This window comes from Phoca vitulina, unplaced genomic scaffold (assembly GCF_004348235.1).
Source record: "Phoca vitulina isolate PV1807 unplaced genomic scaffold, GSC_HSeal_1.0 scaffold35, whole genome shotgun sequence".
NCBI classification, from domain to species: domain Eukaryota; kingdom Metazoa; phylum Chordata; class Mammalia; order Carnivora; family Phocidae; genus Phoca; species Phoca vitulina.
The window spans coordinates 1,609,603-1,631,783 of NW_022589738.1; the positions used below are offsets into that span (position 1 = coordinate 1,609,603).

At 38.4% G+C, this 22,181-nt stretch overlaps 1 protein-coding gene across 1 annotated transcript; it reads left to right on the plus strand.

Moving 5' to 3' along the window:
• The first annotated feature begins 4,552 nt into the window (after positions 1 to 4,552).
• LOC116645986 (melanoma-associated antigen B10-like) lies at positions 4,553 to 5,596 on the plus strand. The gene has a single exon (XM_032426477.1). It carries the CDS (start codon positions 4,553 to 4,555, stop codon positions 5,594 to 5,596), a length of 1,044 nt encoding a protein of 347 aa, XP_032282368.1.
• Positions 5,597 to 22,181: the final 16,585 nt, after the last annotated feature.

Consider the following 22,181-nt stretch of genomic DNA (forward strand, 5'->3'; position numbering starts at 1 on the left):
TGTCTAAAATATAGGTGCAGGAGAGATTTGATATGAGAACAACATAAATATGTTTTAGCAATACTTCAAGGTAACCATATGGTGGACCAGGAAGGAAAGGTTCTTCCTGTAGAAGTTTTTCAGATGACAAACTCACAAGGAATGATAGAATTACAGAATTAACATCCCACAGCTTCTAATGGTTTAATGGATAAAGGTAATGATCATCAGTATCTGCCAACATCACTAAAAAAAGAGACACAAACATGTTCCTCCTAATAGAATTACACAATGTCACCTCTGAAGTGACCTTGCAAATAAAGCAACAAAAATCTTACAAATGCTAATCTGATCAAACTTTTACCTCTAACTATTGATGATTGTTGATACTGTCAGGTATATTGAGTTCATTATACTCTTCTTGGTACTGTTGTATACCCTTAATAATTTCTCTAGTGAAAATGTTTATTATAAATATCATGTTCTGATACCACATTTTCTTTATCCATTCATCTGTTATTAAACATTTAGGTTGCTTTCACATTTTGGCTATCATGAATAATACTGCAATGAATATGGGGGTACAAATATCTCTTCAAGATCCTGATTTCAATTCCTTTGCATAAATATCCAGAAGTGGGATTGCACACACTAAAAATTTTGTTAAGAGAGTAGATCAAGTGTTATGTGTTTTTTTTTTACCACAATAAAGAAAACATACCATGTTTTTAAATTTTAAAGTCCAAGTTAAATGGACTGGTTCCTGGAGAAAGATAACGACTAAATTGTTCCAAATAGAAATAGAGAACTTCAGTCAAATAATACAAACTGAAACTCTAGTCTACGTTCCAGCCCCCCTCAAAATATTCTAAGACCAGTCAGATTTGGAATCTAGTTGCACCAAATGGTCAGGAAAGAAGTAATGGCCACCTTACACAAACTCTTCCAAATCATACAAAAAGATAGAAAATTACTGAACTCATTTTAACAGGTGTGCTGACCTTGATACAAAGACCAGAAAAGGACATCCAAAGAAAAAAATCACTTGAGCCAAGCTCAGTCATGTAGAGGCATCTATCCTAAATAAATTTATAGCATATCCAATATAGTAGTGAATAAACAGGATAAGTTCAAGAAATACAAAGATATTAAAATATTAGAAAAAAACTGCCAATTGGAATTTCTCTACATTAATAGATTAGAGGACAAAATGTATTTGATCATGTCTAAGGGTGGATAAAAAGCCTTTGAAAAAATGTTTACCACCAATTCATGTAAAAAGTTTTAGCAAAATAGCATTTGAAGAGAATTTCTATTTCCTAAAATCTACAGCAAACTATATATATAAATGTGAAATGTTAGAAGCATTCCCATCAAAGACAGGACAAAGATGCAGATGTTATGCTACTGTATATATTGTTTAAAGGTGGACTGAAATACATAACAAGAGGAATAAGAGTAGCAAAATAAATAAGAAAAAGGAATATTGATTGAGATAATAAATGGTGACGATATGATCCTTAATTAGAAAATCCAAAGGAACCAGTGCACAAAATATTCAAATGAATAAGATACTCCAAAGCAGTTGTATAAAAGATTACCAAAATTGGGTGCCTAGCCACACAAAATCAATAACTAATTAAGATAAGTAATAGAAAATATCCCAAAACAACAGCAGCAATATCCAAAATTTACCTAAAAAGAAATCTAACAAAAATGTACACAATATTTTTGGAGACAACTATAAATATGTACGGATATACTTAGAGAAAAAGTCCCAAATAAATAGTAGAGCACACTATATTTATTCATGGGAAAAAGAATATGGTAAAGATGTCAATTCTCCTTAAATTATTTACAGATTTAAATATGGACTGCTATGGACTGAATTGTGCCATTTCCCCCAACCTCCAATTCATATGTTGAAGCCTTAATCCCCGATGTGACTGTATTTGGAGATATTTTAGGAAGGTTAGTAAGGTTAAATAAGGTCATAAAGGTGAGGCCCTAATCTAATAGGGCTGATATTCTTATAAGAAGAGGAAGAGACACCAGTGATCATTCTCTCTCTGTGCATTTTGAGGAAAGTCCATGTGAGGACATAGCAAGAAGGTGCCCAAATGTAAAACCAGGAAGAGAGCTCTCACCAGAAATTGAATCTGCCCTCACCTCTATCTAGAACTACTTGCCTTTAGAACTTTGAGAAAATAAATTTTTTAAAGATTTTATTTATTTATTTGACATACAGAGAGAGTGAGTGAGAGGGAGAGCACAAGCAGGGGGAGTGGCAGAGGGAGAGGGAGAGGGAGAGGGGGAAGCAGGCTCCCTGCTGAGCAGGGAGCCGGATGCGGGGCTCCATCCCAGGACCCTGGGATCATGACCTGAGCTGAAGGCAGACGCTTAACCAACTAAGCCACCCAGGCACCCGAGGAAAATAAATTTTTGTTGTTAAGGCACCCAGTCTATGGTAATTCATTATGGCAGCCTGAGCATGCTAAGATACTGCCTCACATACAGCTTCCGAGATGATACCAGACTCAGGCTGCTGTTTCCTGAAATCAACCCTAGAGAAACTATAAAAGGGAGAATGAAAGAATAGTCTTAGCAACAGCAAAACAACATAGATGAGAAATTCCTGAGAGAGACTAAGTCTGTGTTGAACTAGAAACTGTATGTGGGCAGGCCCTGAAGTTGGAACTGGTCTGTAGCCACAAGACAAGATTGGTCAGAGGAAAGGTTTTAAGGTGACCCTTTGATTCTTCCAGGGTGCTCTAGGATAATGAATTTCTACTGCTTTAGTGAAGGGAACTAAGGCTGTTCTTCCGAGGCTGAATGGCCAGGACCATGGGGTTAATATCAGGACAGCATCAACGTTTGGGGTTGTTTGAAACAGTATGAGTCCAGAGGCTGTGCAGTAACCACTTGAAACCTCTTTAAAGGGTAAGGACTGGCCTTTTAAAAAAATCACACTTAACAAGGGTAGGTATTATTTCATGAAAAAAATACATACATATGCACACTTGTTAAAGATGTAAATATATTTCTTATTATGAATGAGGGTCAAAAATAAAATAAAAGTTACTGTACTGGACTGAGCAATGTTAGACAACATGGAAAGAACTGAGTCTCAAAAACTGTGCAGCTCAGTCTCTTCCTTCGAAAACAGATCTTTTAGAGTAGAAGTTTCCCAAGTCTAAGTCTGGCTGGCAAACAAACACTATGAGCCAGTGTATTTTTCCTCTTACAGCGTACCACCCGTCCTAGGACGCTGCCTTACACTGCAACTTCCCCATCTCATATCTAGCCTGGGACTCATCAATTTTCTGCCAGGTTTGCAGGAGGGAAAGAGCTTAGAGCTTTCAGAATTTGGTATTCGCCAGGGAGCCTTTAAAGAACCAGCCAAGAGTCAGGACTCCCTGCCTCCACCCTGAGGACAGAAAGGACAACACACCCCAAGAACAGAGAAACCCATACACAGCCCCACCCCTGCTTTCACTGCTGGGAAGCACAGAGCAGAGCTGTCAGCATGAGGTACTGACTGACTTCCACCTCCAGGGTCTCAGGTCTGAGGAGGGCAGCCTCAGGTCTGCAGAAGAGAGAGGCAATGCTGAGAGTCAAGGTGAGGATCCTTACTTAGAACTGTGGGAACATGCCCCCCCCAGAACAAAGGAAACCTCACGGAATTCTGCACTGATCCGTCCCCGCGCTAAGAGTCCCGAGGCTTGGCTGTTAGGCCCAACGCCCCCTCAATTCCCTCTGAGGGTCTCAGAGAATGAAGACTTTGATCTGAGGCTGGTGGACTCAGATCAACAGAGTGAAACATCCCAGGCTTTATTCGGAGTCACGGAGAAGACCTGAGTGAGGACTGAGGGTATTCTCAACCCCGCACAACCCCCTACCCCTGCAGTCTACCCTGGGAGGCCCCGGGCAGGGCTGTCAAACTCTGGGAGGTGGGGGTCTTGGTCTAACCGGAGCGGGCACATGAGTGAGCACTGAAAACCCTAATCATCCAGGACCATGGGGATCCCATAAAACCCTGCTCCTATGGTCAGCTCTGGAAGGCTGCTGCAGAAGTGGCCAACTAAGGCTTTTCCTCATTTGCTTTGCAAGAATCTCAGGGTGGTAAGGTCATTGGTGTAAGGAGTTTAGCTTCAGAGCTGCGGGGCCGGGGGGCGGGGGGGGTGGGGGGGGCGGGCCTTGCCAACAGTTGACAGGCTGATGGTAAATGTGAACTGAGAGAATTCTCCACCTCAGAACAGAGGGAACCACACAGAGCTGGTAACTTGCCAGGCCTTGCTCTCAGCCCCAAGTTGACCCAGACAGGGCTGGAAGCTGCAACCTACACTCTAACTTCTTCTGCAAGGTGCTCAGGGGACAGACTGATTAGAAAAGAAGCCTTGTGGGGTCCTAGAGCAGTGCTCTCATGGAAGCCCGTAAAAGCGGCTCTGGTTAAAGACAAGGTGGAATGTCCTTGCTGAAGGTGCACACACTATCTCATTCTCCCTCCTCCAGGTGCCCTCATTGCCTGCCCTCCTGCCCACACTACTGCCTACTATCTCTAACCAGTGTCACCATGCCTCGGGGGCAGAAGAGTAAGCTTCGTGCCCGTGAGAAACGCCGTCAGGCCCGGAGTGAGGCTCAGGGTGTCCAGGATGCTCAGGCCACTGCAGCAGCTGAAGAACAGCCCCCATCTTCCCCCCTTCCTCCTTTTGGTGGTAATGGCCAGAGCTCTTCAGCTGCTGGGTCAGGTAGAAAATCCCAGGGGTCCCATAGAGCCCTATCCACTACCACTACTTCTGCAGGGGTTTCACACACAAGATCTGATGAAGGTGCCAAGAGCCAAGATGAGGAAAGACCAAGTACCTCTCAGGCACAGCCCAGCACTGATCGTTACCGCAGAACCCCTCTAGATGACAAGGCAATTCTATTGGTGCAATTCCTGCTGCGCAAGTATAACATGAGGGAGCCCATAACAAAGGAAGACATGATGAAGTATGTCATCAAAAAGCACAAGGAGCACTTCCATGAGATCCTCAGGAAAGCCTCTGAGCTAATGGTGCTGGCCTTTGGCATTGATCTGAAGGAAGTCGACCCTACCAGGCACTGCTATGCCCTTGTCAGCAAATTTCAGCGCACCTGTGATGACAGGCTGAGAGGTGAAGAGATCATGCCCAAGACAGGCCTCTTGATGACTATCCTCTGTGTGATCTTCATGAAGGGCAACCGTGCCACTGAAGAGGATATCTGGGAAGTACTTAATGTGATGGGGATATATGCTGAAAGGAAGCACTTCATCTATGGGGATCCCAAGAAGCTTATCACCCAAGATTTGGTGCAGGAAAGGTACCTGCAGTACCGCCAGGTGGCCAACAGTGATCCTCCACGCTACGAGTTCCTGTGGGGTCCAAGAGCCCACGCTGAGACCAGCAAGATGAAAGTCCTTGAGTTCTTGGCCAAGATGCACGATACGGTCCCCAGTGCCTTCCCATCCTGGTATGAAGAGGCTTTGCGAGACGAGGAAGAGCGAGGCCGAGCCAGATTTGCAGCTCTGCTTCATACTGGTGCCCTGGCCAACGTGCGTCCCAGGGCCAATTTTGGCAGCTCCTCCCACCTGTAGTGAAACCTGAAGCACTTTCCTCACTTTGTGTTTGAAGTAGTGTGAGGGCTTAGGTGGTGCTAGAGGGAACATAGTGCATATCATATGTTCTACATGAATAACTTATAAATTTATCTTTTGTTGTTCAAAGTTTTCAAATGTTTCTTTTTAAAAAAGTTTAATTAGCTTCAAAATATAAGTGTATGAATGATATTAGTTACATATTTAATGCTATTTGTGAGATTTAAGAGTAAGAGTTGTGCTATTTTATCAAACAAACTGGGTAACTTTCCATCTTATTTAGTGATCTGGAACAAGAAAACATAGCATTGGAATAGCTATTTCCTTAGAAATGTGAAAGAAGTTAGCAACAAAATGCTGGGATCAAAAAATAGAGAAAAAAAGTAAAAGATTTTTGGTTTTTCCTTATTCCTTGTCTTCTGCTGTTCTGTAAAATAAAAGTTATATACCTGAACTTGCTTCATTTATTCAAGAATGTAGGAGAAAATAAATCATAATAATTTGCTTACTGGCCTTTTTTTTTATTACTCCTCAAACATTAATTGAGCATATTCTGTTTGGAACGCTCCATGGTAGTATGGGGGATGGTAAGAAAAAGAAGACCGAGGCACCACCCAAAAAAGGAAGATGGTGAGATTCACTCTAAGACAAAAAAAAAAAGTGAAAAGAAGGATTAGGTGGGAGAGGAGGTGGAGATCCAGATGAAGGCAGTCAAGTGTAAATGTCCTGAGGCAAGGCAATTTGGGGCCCTGGGAAACTTCAAATCCTTCTATGGGAGGTAACTTTAAGTTAAGATGGGTGGTGGGTCACAGGAGGGTATGAGGGTGGTGAACAAGGGCCAGACCCTTGGGTGGTGCATCACAGAGTTGAGAAACTAAGCTTCAATGGAGAACTGCTTTTAGCAGCCACTTCGGGATCATGGATAAACCAGATGCTAATCTTTACCTGGGGAGGGATTGCCGGTGCCCCGTGCTCTCGTCCCAATGCAAGTGAACAGAGCGCAAACAAACTAGGCATTTTATCCATATTATCACCACAGAGTTTCTGATAAATAAGGGTAATACTTCCTTCAGGCTAGATGCCAAAAAACCATTGTGCTTCACTCTTTGCCATGGGCTGGGAGAAACAGAGCCTGCTCCATTCAAAGGGCATTTAACGAGGTTATCTTGGGTAAAATTTAGCAAACTATAAGGGAGGGTTTGATTTTGGCAGGGGTTAAATGAATGAAAATAGGGGTGATTTGGATCAAAGGGCAACTGGGAAGGAGGGAAGGAGTTGGTTCTTGACACACATTTTAGGAGCTTTGAGTTGCATCCAGATGGGGAAGATTCCCCAACATCCAAATTAAATAATATATGTTCTAAGTGGGACGACTTACTAAGGTATTTTTTCTTGATAAGCACAATTTTTGGCTGACTTGGTGTACAGTATCCTACAGCATTGAATATTGTCAGACATCTCCTAGACTAAAACAACACAACAAAATAAAAACCAAAAATTTCAACGGAAGTTTGGTAGTATCTGGGGTCAAAAAAGTCATAGCAATAATTGCCATTCTTTAAAGTTTCAGTACACACTACTCACTGTGCCATGTGCTTCACATACATTGTACACATTCCAACAGTCCTAGAAGACAGGGCTTGGTAATGTGTTGAGTTCACACAATGAATGACAGGGCTGGGACTGAAGCTATGGTCTTATTCCAATGGAGCCCACACTGTTTCACTCCTCCCAGCATGACGTCAAACTCATGTCTCTTAATTACTTTCTCTTCTCACTATTCCATGATGGCTCTCAAGCAATGAAAGAAGTACCCTGTGGCTGAAGTACTAAATGCAGGCCTAAAGAAGGAAGGTGTAAATGAAAATCAAGGACAAGTTGGGGATTGTCCATGGGTTCATTTTCCTAGGATCCTCCTGCCCCTCGCCCCAGGGTCCCTTGAGAGCTGGCGCTGCCCTGGTCCCAGCACTTGTGCGCAGTCCTGGCACTTTCCTGCATGACAGCTCCCTCCCCTGGGACTTCCCCAGCGGCCCTCATGACCAAACTGGGACCTGGCCCATTGGCCAGCTCTCCTGTGTGTCCTCCTCTGGAGGCTGCCCCTGCTCCTGGTGGCACAGAGAGCCACTATCCCCCGCCCTCCCCTGACTTAGAGCATTGCAACTCCCTGCAGCCCCCATCCCTCCCCTTAGCCCCCTTCTGACAGCAATTGCCCTTCTGTGTAATTCTGACAGTGAGGTTTATACACCTCCTCACCTCCCCTAGGTGCCTCCATCACATTCTCAAAGTATTTTCAAATCTGCTGGTGACTAGAGTCTGATTTGGCACAGAACCTAGTGTTTCTTGGGATATAACACTGAAGTTAGAGAGGAGATTTTAGAAACCATCCTGATATTTGCAGTAGAGTTTTAATGGGCTGAATTATTTGAATTGGTCACTGACCACATTCAACAATAAGTGACTTTACCTTGTTGGTCAAAACCCAAGCTTCCTCCATTAAGTAGTAGATGAGAAAAAGTTCGTGGAAATCACTTTGTAAGCAAACATGTACATAGACAGAATTCCTAAAAACCCAGGAGTCCTTCTAGTAGGTGGAAAATGGTTCCATGGCAGTTGGGCTATCCTCGATAAGAAAAGAAAAGTCAACATTCTTCCACTTACTCTCATCTCTATATTCTCCTCTTAGGAAAATTTTGGCATTAGGTAATAGTGCAATACTCCTATTGCCCCCAAAGTCTAACCATATGGATAAATAACAATTCCTCTTCCTTACTACATCCCTCCAAAATTCATCCCTCTTTTCAGAAGTAACCACAATTAAAAATCCGTGTGTTATTTTAAAATTTATTCTAGACTTTTCCGCATATAGATGTGCTATAAAATACACTGTGAGTTTTAAACATACATAATAACATGATACATAATAACATAATAATATATACATAATATAATACATAATATATATAATAACATAATATACATAATAACAGTGTATATGTTGTTTTGCCTCTTGCCCTTGTCACTGATGGAAATGAATGCAGGATCTTTCCATGAGATCAGATATAGGTCCACCTCACTCTTTTAACTTCCTCTAAGTATTCTAAACTGCATATGTGCCATATTTAACTTAACCATTTTACTCCTGATGGACACATAAATTGTTTCCCATACATTGCTATGATTACTAGAAATGATATTAAAGTCACTGAGCATTAATTCTTGGGCAAATATACATGTTTTCTTAAAGGAAAGACACAGCACAGTGTAAACTGGATTAAAGTGGGAAAATGTGATGATTATAAATTTTTATAAATATTGCTGAAATTCTGTTCTAATAAAGCTGTGATGATTCATTTTCTCACCTTTAATGCATGTAAATAATTTATACTCTCAGGCATTAATTTTATCAACTTTTTAAATTTTGGTCAAACTTTTTGGTAAAAATATATTGTCTCACAGTTATTTTAATTTCCCCTTTTTCTAAGTAGGTTGAGCAGGAAATTAACTTAATCTCTCATCCATAGAAAGCAGGATTTCTTCAGTGATGCCTTGAGTACCAGAATTCCTCTGGGCATGCTTTAAAATCTTGAAATGTCAATAAGCTTTTTCCCTTTACTTTGAGGAAGAAGGATTTGATCAGAATGATCAGGTGGCAGGGAATGGGTCCAGACAGAGCACCCTCATCTAGTGAGGAACATCAGGAGGACTTGGGGAGGGTGCAATGACCAGAGTACATGAAAGGGACCATGAAGTCCAGAGAGCACAGATCCTTGAAGACAAGGATTCCATGATATAATCTGTATCCAAACTGTTATACAGTGGTTATAAATATTTTAGCCATAGGACCACTTATTCCAATTTAAGCCTTTCCCAGAAATCCAATCCATGATTTGAAGGCAGAAAAATGTGTGTGAAAAGGGGGCTGTAAGCCCACTTCCCACCCACTCAGCACCCCTTCATCCCTCTCAGGGCCCTGAAACTCAAACAACTCTGGGGATCACTAAGTACCGATAGGAAATCTGGGTGCTAGAAAACCCTTCTATGATTCTTTTGGGTCCTGCTTGTAAACTTTTTTAGTTAGGACCAAAGTAGCATTTAGCATTTGCCTCACTATTGAGGCAAAACACTTCTGAGTACTCTACTGATGGCCTATGAATTCTGCGGTTTCCCACTCTGACTGATGGGAACAGGAAATACTGCGAGTCCTGTGTGAGCTCTGGAACTTATGTGGCTCTCATCTCCCCGGTACTTTGTATTGTGGATTCTAGACACTTTGGCCTCCCCTAATTCCAAACTCCACCTCTTCAACTCAGGGAAGTGGCAACCTCTCCCTGAGTTTCCACAGCTTGCACTAAGGCCTGGAAATTCTCTTAAGGTGGTAAGCTGGGGCAATCATAGGGCTCATTTCTTGTGTTTCTCAAATCTCAGTGATCATTCTTCATTTTCATCTCTTTTGTTTTTGTTGTTCTTATTGTTGTTTCTGGCAGGAGGGTAAATAAAGTCCTTGCTACTAATTGTGACTGGAAGCAAATGTGACCCTTCAAAAATTTCATGTAAGTGGAACCATACAGTATGTTCTCTTTTGTATCTGACTCTTCTCACTTAGCATGCTTCTGAGTTTTGTCCATGCTGTAGCATGTAAAAGAGGTTTTTTTCTTTCCTTGTAAGTAATATTTCTTTATTGAGTAGTATAAGTGTAAGTATTCCACAATTTGTACGCAAATTTATGAAGAGAGAGTCATTTGGGTTGTTTTCAGTTTCATAATGGAATAGATATACTATGAACATTCATATACAAGTATTTTTTTTGTAGATATGTTCACATTTCTTTTGGGCAAATTTTTAGAAGTGGAATTTCTGGGCCATAAGGGAGGTGTATGTTTAATTTTTATGAAAGACTACTAGAACAATTTCCAAAGTGGTTGCACTATTTTGCACTCAAACAAACAATGAACACGTGTTTTTGGGTACTTCACATCTTCACTAACATTTTATGGCATTGATCCTTTTATTTTTAGCCATTCTAGTGGGTAGATGGTCTTGTCTTATTGTGATTTTAATTTCAATGCTCCTGATGTGCTTCAATACTTTTTCAAGGGCTTATATTGGCCATTTAATTATCTTCCTTTGTTAAGTGCCTATACAAGTTTTTTGCCCATTTTTATTAGTTGTTTTTATTATTGAGTTGTTGAAGTTGTTTACATATTCTGGATATAATTCCTTTGTCAGATATATATGTTGTCCATAACTTATGTAAGTTGCTGGCTTGCTTATGCATTAATTTTCTTAATGATATCTTTTGTTTAGCAGATTTTTTTATTTTGTTGAATACTTTTTATCATTTTTTTTCTTTTATTGTTAGTATTTTCTGACTTTTGTCTAAACATTCTTCGGCTACTTCCAGCTCATGAAGATATTCTTCTATGTTGTCTTCTAGAAACTTTTTAAAAAAGTTTTAATTTTAATTCCAGTTAGTTAACATACAGTGTTATATTAGTTTCAGGTGCACAATACAGTGATTTAACATTTCCATACATCATCCTGTGCTCATCACAGTACACTCCTTAATCCCATCATCTATTCAATCCATCCTCCCACCCACCTCCCCTCTGGTAACTATCAGTTTATTCTCTATAGTTAACAGTCTGTTTCTTGGTTTGCCTCTGTCTTATTTTTTCCCCTTTGCTCTTTGTTTTGTTTCTTAAATTACACATATGAGTGAAATCATATGGTATTTTTTTTCTCTGACTGACTTATTTCATAGAAACTTTAATTTTGCCTATAAGTTTTAGGTTTATGATCCAACACAAATTAATTTTTTGTATTGAGTTAGGTAGTGGCCAAGGTTAATGTTCACCCAGTTGTTCCAACACCATTTGTTGAAAAGATTTTCATTTCCCCATTAAATTTATTTGCTACTTTGGTTGAACACTAATTGATCATACAAATGTGATTCTAGTTCTGGATTTTCCATTCTGTTTCACTAATCTATTTGCCCATCTTTAGGACAATCACAGACTTCCCTACTGGATCTTTATCATACATATTGAAGCCAAACAGTGTAAGTAAAATAACTTTGTTTTCCTTTTTCAAGATTTATTGGCTAACATATTTCCTTTTACTTTCCATATAAATTTTAGAATCAGCTTGTTGATTTTTATAAAAATCAGCTTTAATTTTAATAAGAATTATTTTGAATCTATGGAATGATTTTGTTTCTTCTTTTAGTTTCAATTTCTCTGTTGAAATATTTAATCCTTCCCGAAATATATTTGTGTTTTCCTTTAAATCCTTCGACACATTTACAATAGGTGTTTTAAAGTCCTTGTCTGCTATTTTATTGATCTCCGATTTTTCTCCTGATTACAAGTTACATTTTCCCCGTTATGGATCATATTTGCCTGCTTCCTCACATACCTAGTTTTTTATTGTATCTTGGGCATTATGAATGCTAAATTCTGAAGGCCTAGATTTTGTTATTTTCCTTAATAAAAAGTTCAGGCAAGAAGTAAATTCATTTATCCATCATATTGTTCTTTTTGAGGCCTATCTTCAAGTTTTGTTAGAATAGTCTATGGTAGCCATTATTCTTTCTTTCTTTTTTTTTTTTTTTTTGCTAGTGATATTTTTATTATGTTATGTTAATCACCATACATTACATCATTAGTTTTTGATGTAGTGTTCCATGATTCATTGTTTGTGTATAACACCCAGTGCTCCATGCAGAACGTGCCCTCCTTAATACCCATCACCAGGCTAACCCATCCCCCCGCCCCCTCCCCTTTAGAACCCTCAGTTTGTTTCTCAGAGTCCATAGTCTCTCATGGTTCATCTCCCCCTCCAATTCCCCCCCTTCATTCTTCCCCTCCTGCTATCTTCTTCTTCTTCTTCTTCTTCTTCTTTTTTAACATATAATGTATTATTTGTTTCAGAGGTACAGGTCTGTGATTCAACAGTCTTACACAATTCACAGCACTCACCATAGCACATACCCTCCCCAATGTTTATCACCCAGCCACCCTATCCCTCCTACCCCCCACCGCTCCAGCAACCCTCAGTTTGTTTCCTAAGACTAAGAATTCCTCATATCAGTGAGGTCATATGATACATGTCTATGCTGAGTGAAATAAGTCAATCAGAGAAAGACATGTATCATATGGTAGCCATTATTCTTGAACTACGTTAGCCCTATTTCTACAGCTTAGACTTGTCTAAGATTACTGAATTACTTTGGGTGCTCAAAGAGGACTCTCCCTTCTGACTATTCAATATTTAAAAGTCTTCCAGCCATGTTTGTCTTCCAATTGTTAGTTGTTCAGCTCACTGCTCTCTAGTATTTTTTAAATTCCCCTAGTAGTTGTTCTTTGCCCAGCCTCACAGAGTCCTGCCCTTCATATGAGCAGCTTAGTGTTCAGTGAAAGACCCAAGGGGACTCTTCTATAGATTTCTGGAGCATTAACCCAGCTCTGTTCTCTGCAACAACTTGCCCTGAAAATTTCAGCAGCCTTACTATGCTCAAACCCTGATTACTCTGTCCTCAGTTTAATTAAGCCACTGTGCTCTGTTTTGGCTTATCTTCCTGGCACCACAGTCTAGACATTGCCTCCGAGCAGAAATACAGGGTGATTCAGGAAACCTACCTCACTCATTTTCCTACTTTCAGGGATCAAAATTTTGCACTGTTTTCCAGTCACTTTATATATTCTGCCCATTTTAAAAGTTGTTTACAGCAATACAAGTGGAAGTTCTCCTGAATTCTTTTTATAATGGCAATTTTTTAAAAAAAAGTTTCATTTCAAACTACTTTTAGACTTATAGAAAAGCCACAAACATAGTACAGAGAGTTTCAATACATCCCTCACCCAGCCTCTTCCAATGTTAACATCTTAGATGACCATGATACAACTGCCAGAACCAGAATTAGCATTGTCTTAATAGCATTAACCAAATGAACTACCTCATTCAAACTTCACCATTTTTTCCATTACTATTTTTTTAAGGATTCTAATCAGTGTCCCACATTGCCTCTAGTTGTTATCTCTCCCTGGAGTCCTACATTCTGCAATAGTTCCTCAGTCTTTCCTTGTTTTTCATGACACTGACAGCCCCAAAGAATACTGATCAGTTATTTTGCTGAACGTCCATCAGTTTGGGCCTATCTGATATCTTCTCATTATTAGACTAAGGCATTACTTCCTTGGAAAGAGAAATGGTAGAAATGGTGCCATGTCTTTCTCAGTACAATATATCACAGTATTACATATCACGACTATCTTAGTATCACATATCACAACCTATTTCAGTGTTACTGGTGACATTGACCTTGATCATCTGACCAAGGTGGTATCTGATGGACATTTCCACTGTCAAATTACCATAATTTCTCCTGCAGTTAACAAGTATAGTGAGGAGATACTTTATACAAATATGCTCTCTCCACAAACCCACTGATTCTAGCACCCGTTAGTAGATCAAGTATTCAATAATCACTACTGTGGTACTTACCTAATAGTGTTTTATTTCCCTTCTTTACAGTTATTAATGGCAATTCCAATACAAGGAATAACTGTTATATCTCTTCTATCTATATATTTAATCAAGTATTTATTTATATCCTTACATACTCCTGAATATGTTTTTATTCTTTGGGTTATAACCCAATACCAGCATTGTTTATTTTGTTGCTCAAAGCTTTGGCCATTAGCAACTCCATCTCCTAATGCTGTATTCTTTCAGTAATGCTCCCCTCCCCATATCTTTTGAGAACTTTCTTTTTTTTCTGGTTCCACAAAATGTTCCAAACTCAGCTTGATTTTCCCTGTCCCAGCCCTAAAAATTCTTAGAGACATGGATCCCTGGTTCCTTTTATAGAAGAATGATGCTTAGAAACCAAGATGTCGGCACTAGGTATGCTAAGTTCTACTGGAATGCCATTGCTTCCAGGCCCTCTCAGCGGACAGGGCTGGGAAATATTTGTATACTAACCCATGTATACACACATATCTATTTTTATCTGTGTGTATAATGAGTTTATACTGATACCTCAGATTCTAAGTCAATACCACAGGAATCATATTAATTTCCCCACTTTCTTTACTTGTAATTTCTTTCTCCAACAGTAATAAATCTTAGTTTTATTATTTATTACTTATTTACTTATTTGTTCAATTCCAGTATACACATAAATTAGTTTCAGAATGTCTTATCAATACCTCTATGAGAAACACATTTACTGACTATGTAACAGCATTTGTGCATAATTCTTTTGGTATTTGTCTTTTTGCACCCAGTCAAGTAATGTTTTCTAAAGTTATTTAGGTTAGTTCTTTTCTCCCTTATGTTCAGTATGGTCATGCTATTGATTTTACTAGAGGTAGTTTCATTTGTTAGTGTTTGTATCCCATGTTGGGTTTCTTCCACATCCTGATTGTTTTTTTTTTTCCTGATTGGTTTCTACTATTTGTTTTTTAATGGCAGCATTTCTTGAATATTTATTTCTATTTATTAATTCTTTACCAAGAGACATCATCATACATACAGTATGATGTTGAGTAGGTAGCTTTGTAATATCAGCTGGCAGTGATCAGAAGGATGTGCCAAAATATACATATTCCGATATTTAAATTAGAAAAATCTGTGCCTGTCTTGTGCATTCCAGGGGTGCCTTGTTTATTCAAGTGAATGCCTCATATTTATTCACATTTTTCTACACATTAATTCACATACAACAGCTAAAATGTTTCACATTGCTGCACATATCAGGGCTCAACTTGATCATATGCATTGGGTTTAATTCTTGAAAGCAAGGAATTTAATGTCTCCATATGGCCATTAAAACCAGCTGAGGCACAACTATCTGTCATGATGTTGATGATGGGTCCTTTACTGCTTGTGTCTTTTTTTATTATTGTTGCCAAGTAACTGAGAAACTCATGCAGCATTGCTGAGGATAAGACCTTTCCCTATTAAGAAGAAAAAGATGACAGCCTGCTGTGTGAACAATAGGGAAACTACCCTTATCATTCCCGGCACAAACACTTCATCACTAGGGGTACATCTTTACAAAAAAAAAACTCTTTGAAATTTTTCTGTAAAATATTCTGTTCCTGTTCACTGACATGAAATTTTTAGAGCTTTTAAATAAAAAGATAGTATGTTAACTGGCAGAAAAAATGGAGAAAAAATCCAGAAAATGTATTACACATCTGTCTTTACCAAATAGTTGGTATCTAAAAACTCCACATTAGGAGGGATAGAAGCGATTATTACTATCACATGACATCTTGGCCTACTTAATTCCAGCAGAATAAGCCTCCTCCCACTGTGTTGTAGAGAAGGATAGAGTCTCAAGTCAGATCAAAGGCCAAGTTGTGATTATTGTGAAAAGAAGAGAGAGGATTGCATACTCTTTTTTTAGCTATCTATCCTCTCAAGATATAATGTCCCATTTGAAATATTTGTCCCATGAATGTCAAAAAAGTATCAGGTAGTAAAATAGTATCAGCTCAATTCCATGAAAAATAGCCTTAAAAAATGGAAGCCCATAGAAGCACAGAAACTAAGCTTTTTCAAAACATATCTTCTTAGCATACAACAGTGATTCCTCCAAGAATAAAATTACTGACTTTAGCTCTCATCTGACATCTAATCCCTTTTTATAAGTAAGAATTTTTCATATAACATGGAAATACAGAAAATTCATGTTTTTAGATTTCTCTTCATGACTTAGACTCTGTTAACAGTTAGAGATAATCTTGCTCTATTGATGAATGAGCTTTTTGATGCATATGTTTTACTTTACAGGTAAAGAATAATATAGGAATTTAAGATGTATACCAAAACTGATGTGTTCCTCTTTAAAGCACACATTTACCTTTAAATACTTCTATGTGTTAACAAATATTCACATCTTTATTCATATAGCCTTCCCCAGGAATAGCTAAATTCTTCCCTTCTCTATCTTCTCTAAAAAGGCAGTTAAATACAACGTGCTGTATTATTATCAAATACTTGAACAAATACATGATACAGTATATCCAAAAGTAACCTGAACTATTTGTTGTAGGTGTGATGAATGCAAATTAATTCTCCCTTCCCTCATGGTATTTAAGTGCACATTCTTTTACATAAATCACATACTAATATATACAAGATGAGTATCTTTGAAAAGTTCTAACCTTTAATATGAAAAATAAAATAAATCCAGTATTAACACCAGGAACAAAACATATTCAAGTCACATGATGAGGCACAGTAGAATGAATGAGCCTATGCTCATCTGTGAGCCCACATTTAATTTCTCCAAGCCAATGTCTCAAACCAATAACTGTATTTTTTAAACCACTTTATTGTGGTATGATTGACATATAAAAAGCTGTGCATATTTAATGCCTACAACTCAATGAGTTTAAAGATATGTATACACCCATGAAATCATCACCATGATTTATGCCACAAACCTATCCAACACCTCCAAAAGTTTCCTACCACCCTTTAATTAACTAACTAGTTAATTAATTAATTTGTGATAACACAACTTAAGATCTACCTTCATAGTATTGTTAACTATGGGCTCTATGCTATGCAGCAGATCTCTAAGATCTATTTTCTAGCTTCTTTAGGCATAAGGTTAGGTTGCTTATTTCAGGTAGGCCTGTATTGCTATATACTTCCCTCTTAGGACCACTTTTGCTGCATCCCAAAGGTTTTGGACTGTCATGTTTTCATTTTCATTTGTTTCCATGTATTTTTTTTAATTTCTCTAATTTCCTGGTTAACCTATTCATTAAGGATGTTCCTTAACCTGTATGTATTTGTGGTCTTTCCAAAATTTTTTTTCCAAATTTTTTCTTGTGTTTGACTTTAAGTTTTATAGCATTGTCAGAAAATAATGCAAGGTACGATCTCAATCTTTTGTACTTGTTGAGGCCTGATTTGTGACCTAGTATGTGATCTATTCTGGAGAATGGTCCATGTGCAATTTTTTTAAAAGATTTTATTTATTTATTTGAGAGAGAATGAGATAGAGCATGAGCAGGGGGAGGGTCAGAGGAAGAAGCAGACTCCCCGCTGAGCAGGGAGCCTGATGTGGGACTCCATCCTGGGACTCCAGGATCATGACCTGAGCGGAAGGCAGTCACATAACCAACTGAGCCACCCAGGTGCCCTCATGTGCACTTGAAAGGAATGTGTATTCTGCTGCTTTAGTATAAAATGTTCTGAATATATCTGAATATATCTGTTAGGTCCATCTGGTCCAGTGTGTCATTCAAAGCCATTGTTTTCTTGTTGATTTTCTGTTTAGATGATCTGTCCATTGATGTAAGTGAGGTGTTAAAGTTCCCTACTATTATTGTATTATTATCAATGAGTTCCTTTATGTTTCTTATTAGTTGTTTTATATATTTGGATGCTCCCATGTTGGGGACATAAATATTTACAATTGTTCGATCTTCTTTTGGATAGTCGTCTTTATTATTATATAGTGCCTCTGCATCTCTTGTTACAGTACTTGGTTTAAAATCTAGTCTGTCTGGTGTAAGTATTGCTACTCTGGCTTTCTTTTGGTGTCCATTTGTATGTTAAATGTTTCTCCATCCCTTCACTTTCAATCTGCAGGTGTCTTTAGATTTAAAATAAATCTCTTGTAGGCAGCATATAGATGGGTCTTATTTTTTAATCCATTCTGACACTCTATGTCTTCTGATTGGAGCATTTAGTCCATTTACATTTAGTGCCATTTTATTACTTGTTTGTCTTTGTTTCTGGAGATTTTCTCTGTTCCTTTCCAGTCTTTGTTGCTTTTGGTCTTTCTTTCCCACTCAAAGAGCTCCCTTTAATATTTCTTGCAGCAGTGGTTTAGTGGTCATGAACTCCTTTAGCTTTTGTTTGTCTGGGAAACTCTTTATCTCTCCTTTATTCTGAATGATAGCATTGCTGGATATAGTATTCTTCGCCACAGATTTTTCCCATTCAGCATGTTGAATATATCATGTAACTCTCTTCTGCCCTGCTGTTTCTGTGGACAGATCTGCTGCTAACCTTATTGGTCATCCCTTGTAAGTTAGGTATTTCTTTTGTCTTGCTGCTTTTAGGATTTTTTTCTTTATCTCTATGTTTTGCAATACAAAATAAATGGCAATTAACTAAAATACGTCTTGGTGTTGGCCTGCTTTTGTTGATTTTAATGGGAGTTCTCTGTGCCTCCTGGATTCGGATGTCTGCTTTCTTCCCCAGATTAGGGAAGATTTCAACTATAATTTTCTCAAATAAACCTTCTGTTCTCTTTTCTCTTTCTTCTGGGACTCCTATGATGTGAATATTATTACACTTAATGGAGTCACAGAGTTCCCTAAGTCTAGTTTTCTGGTCCAAGATTTTTCTTTCCCTCTTGTTCAGTTTTATTATTTTCCATAATTCTATCTTCTATATCATTTATTTGTTCCTCTGCTTCATCCATCTTTGTGTTTATTACATCCAGTTGGTTTTGAATCTTGGTTATTGCATTTTTCATTTTGGCCTGATTCATTTTTAGCTCTTTTGTCCCTAGAGAAGGGAGTTCACGCTTGCTGCTGTCAGGGAAGACTTCCCAGAAGAGCAAATAATTTCCCCTCATGCATCCTAGGTGTTTCTCAGATCACTGCTTTCATGCTATCTGTGTCTGGATTGCTTGCCTGCCTGGAGGAGCACAGTGTACTTTGGGTTCTATTCCAGCCAGGCCAGCTGAATTGTAAAACTCCAAACTTCAGAAACCTGGTGTGGCAGGGACCTGTGCTGGTCTTCTGGGAGAGAGTCTCACCATGCTGGGACTGATGCATTTTTGACCCAGAAGGGTGGTTGCACCAGAGTACAGGAGTGTGCGATGTGGAGCAGAGCAGGCTAAACAATCAGTGTCCAGGTTAGCTGTCCTCAGCAAGTGTCTCTGTGCCTATGCTGAGGGGTGGGGGAGGGAAGGGAGGGAAATGTCAGGGCTCTTTTGTCCCTGGAGAGGCAATGCCACCTCTCTGAGATGTGCTCCAAGAAGAGGGAACAGCCTCTCCTGGTGTGTCTTAGGCAATCCTCAGATCATGCCATCTGCTCACAAGCTACCTGCCTGCCCTCTTCACAGGAGGACTGCAGGGCCCGCAGGGATCTATACCAGCCATGCTGGGGACCTCTATAACTCCAATCCTTGAGCCCCACTGGTTGCAAAAACTCATGCAAATCAGCCCCTCTTATTTTCCCAGTCAATGGCTTTGGGGAAGTGTTCTCCTTGTGTGATCCCCTGTTCATTCCTGTCTCTCTCTCTCATCTTTCTTCGCAACCAGGGCTCCCTCCCCTCCACAACACCAGTGACCTGTTTCTGCCCCAAATCATATCTCTGCACCTCCTACCTTCCACAATGTGGCCCTTTCTCTCCCTCTAGCTGTGCAGTTTGTTCTGCCAGTCATCAGATCGATTCCTTAGGTATTCAGAATGATTTGATATTCATCTAGCTGTGTTTGAGGAACAAGGCAAGTCTAGGGTCCTCCTACTACTCTACCATCTTAGCTCCTCCTCTGTATGCCATGAACTTTAAAACAGATTCTCCCTCACTGAAGAATAGGGCTATCTGTTAAACTTACACAAAATTTAGTAAATCATGTGCATTAACACTAATTGTTTTCTTTTCTTAAATTGTATCTTGCTATTGAATAAGTGATACTCTACTGAAGAGACTGCTGTCACTCAACCTGGGAATACACTATAGTGTATACAATTTTTTATGTATTGATGCACTGTACAGTTTTTCTCCATGGGAGAGGTTCAGTGCCTTTCATTATATTTTTAAAAAGTGTTAATAATTCCAAGAGAGTTGAGAAATTTTTCCCTAGTATCTACCATCCTACTGGAATTTTACTGGAATTTTAAGTTAAATTCTAAGACTTATTAATTTTATTTTATTAATAGTCCTGCAAGCACAAGATGATTCATTTGCATATGGTTAGGACAACTGGCAAAAAGGCAGAATGGATAAATTCAAGTGTAAAGAAACATTTGATTTTGGATATCAAAATATGAAATGAAAGAGTGAAAATATTTTATTGAGTTAAAATTATTCCCCCAAATTAATGTCAGATATAATTGTTACATGAGATAATAAATAGATATAGCATATAGGTCACTGTGTGGGGATTTTTAAAATATTTATTAGTATTTGAAATGCTTAAAATTATATATGTGTAAGTAGAATACATATAAGAATGAAGTATAAATACAGTAAGGTTAAAAACTAGTATATATGTATATTTATATATGCATATTTATACACACACACACACACTTTATACATTGATTTAAAATGTTTTTGGCAGCCACTGGAAGAAAACACAACTTAAACTGTCTTAAAAAATAAAGAATTTTATTTCCCCATATAGCTGGCAGTGAAATTATAAGTCAGGCTTCAGGATTGACTTATGCCAATAACTTTTACTTTGTTTTCTTAAAATAATCTTGACATTAGTCAACCCTCTCTCTCCTCAGCTTAGTAGCAAGGTAGCTGCAGTTTTGGACTCCACAACAACATATAACAATTTGTGTAAGATAAGAAAAAATCTTGTGTTTCAGCACTCCAAGTGACCTTTTTATCCCCGCTCCCCCCCCGCAACTACACATTTACGTCACTTGTTCACTTCTGTCCAGTTTCATATGTGCTAATTAGCTTAAGACAATCAGGCTCTCACACCAACAAGATATGTGGGGTCAGATTCCTCTGAGGTAAATGGAATGAGAGTATTGAATGTTTGATGTAAATCAAGTTTCTGTTAGGATTCAGGGAGAAGGGAATGGATGTTGTGAGAATTTCAACAACACCCACTACAACTGTATACTGCTTATATTTTAATCAATAATATTTAACATTTTGGTGGACAAGTATTTATAATAACCTAAGCGATAAAATTATATTTTACATGCTGTTCTATCTTATGGCTATGGTGAATTTCTAAATACATCTCATTTTATTACTATTCCATATCTTTTAAAAATGAAAAATTCACTAAATAAAAAAATATATATTTAATTAGAAATAAAATGGATTCTAAATCTTTCATGAGTGTATTCTGTGCAGGGAATTCTTGATGATTTCCTGTATTATGAGAGATAATGTCAAGCTCAATTATTTCAAGTCAGGCTGAATCTTTCTACATTAAAAGTGCTGAGATGAAAGCTCTTCAATTTATGGGTATTTTACCTAGAGCATAGGCCTCAGTCTTTGAAATATTTTAAGTGAAGTTCATTTTTCATTATGCATTAAAGTTCTACAAAGTTTCTCATGCGGGGCTTCTAATTTGGTTTGTCTTTACAAGGTTGGAAAGTTTTAGAAAAAATGTGTCAGCTGTTCCACTGTTTGTTCTCAAATACATTTCTCTCCTTTTTTCATTTTATACCACATCGGGGCTGACCCCAGGAGAAATATTTCTCCCAGATTCCTGGGTCAGCTGGCTTCAACTGTAATTTGCTGATGGGAGACATTATCAGAAAGGGGGAGAATAAAGGGTATTTCTCACTCTCTGCCTGCTAATGGGGCATTTTCTGCAGTAGCTGCTTCTCCTCTGTGGCTCTAGTTCTT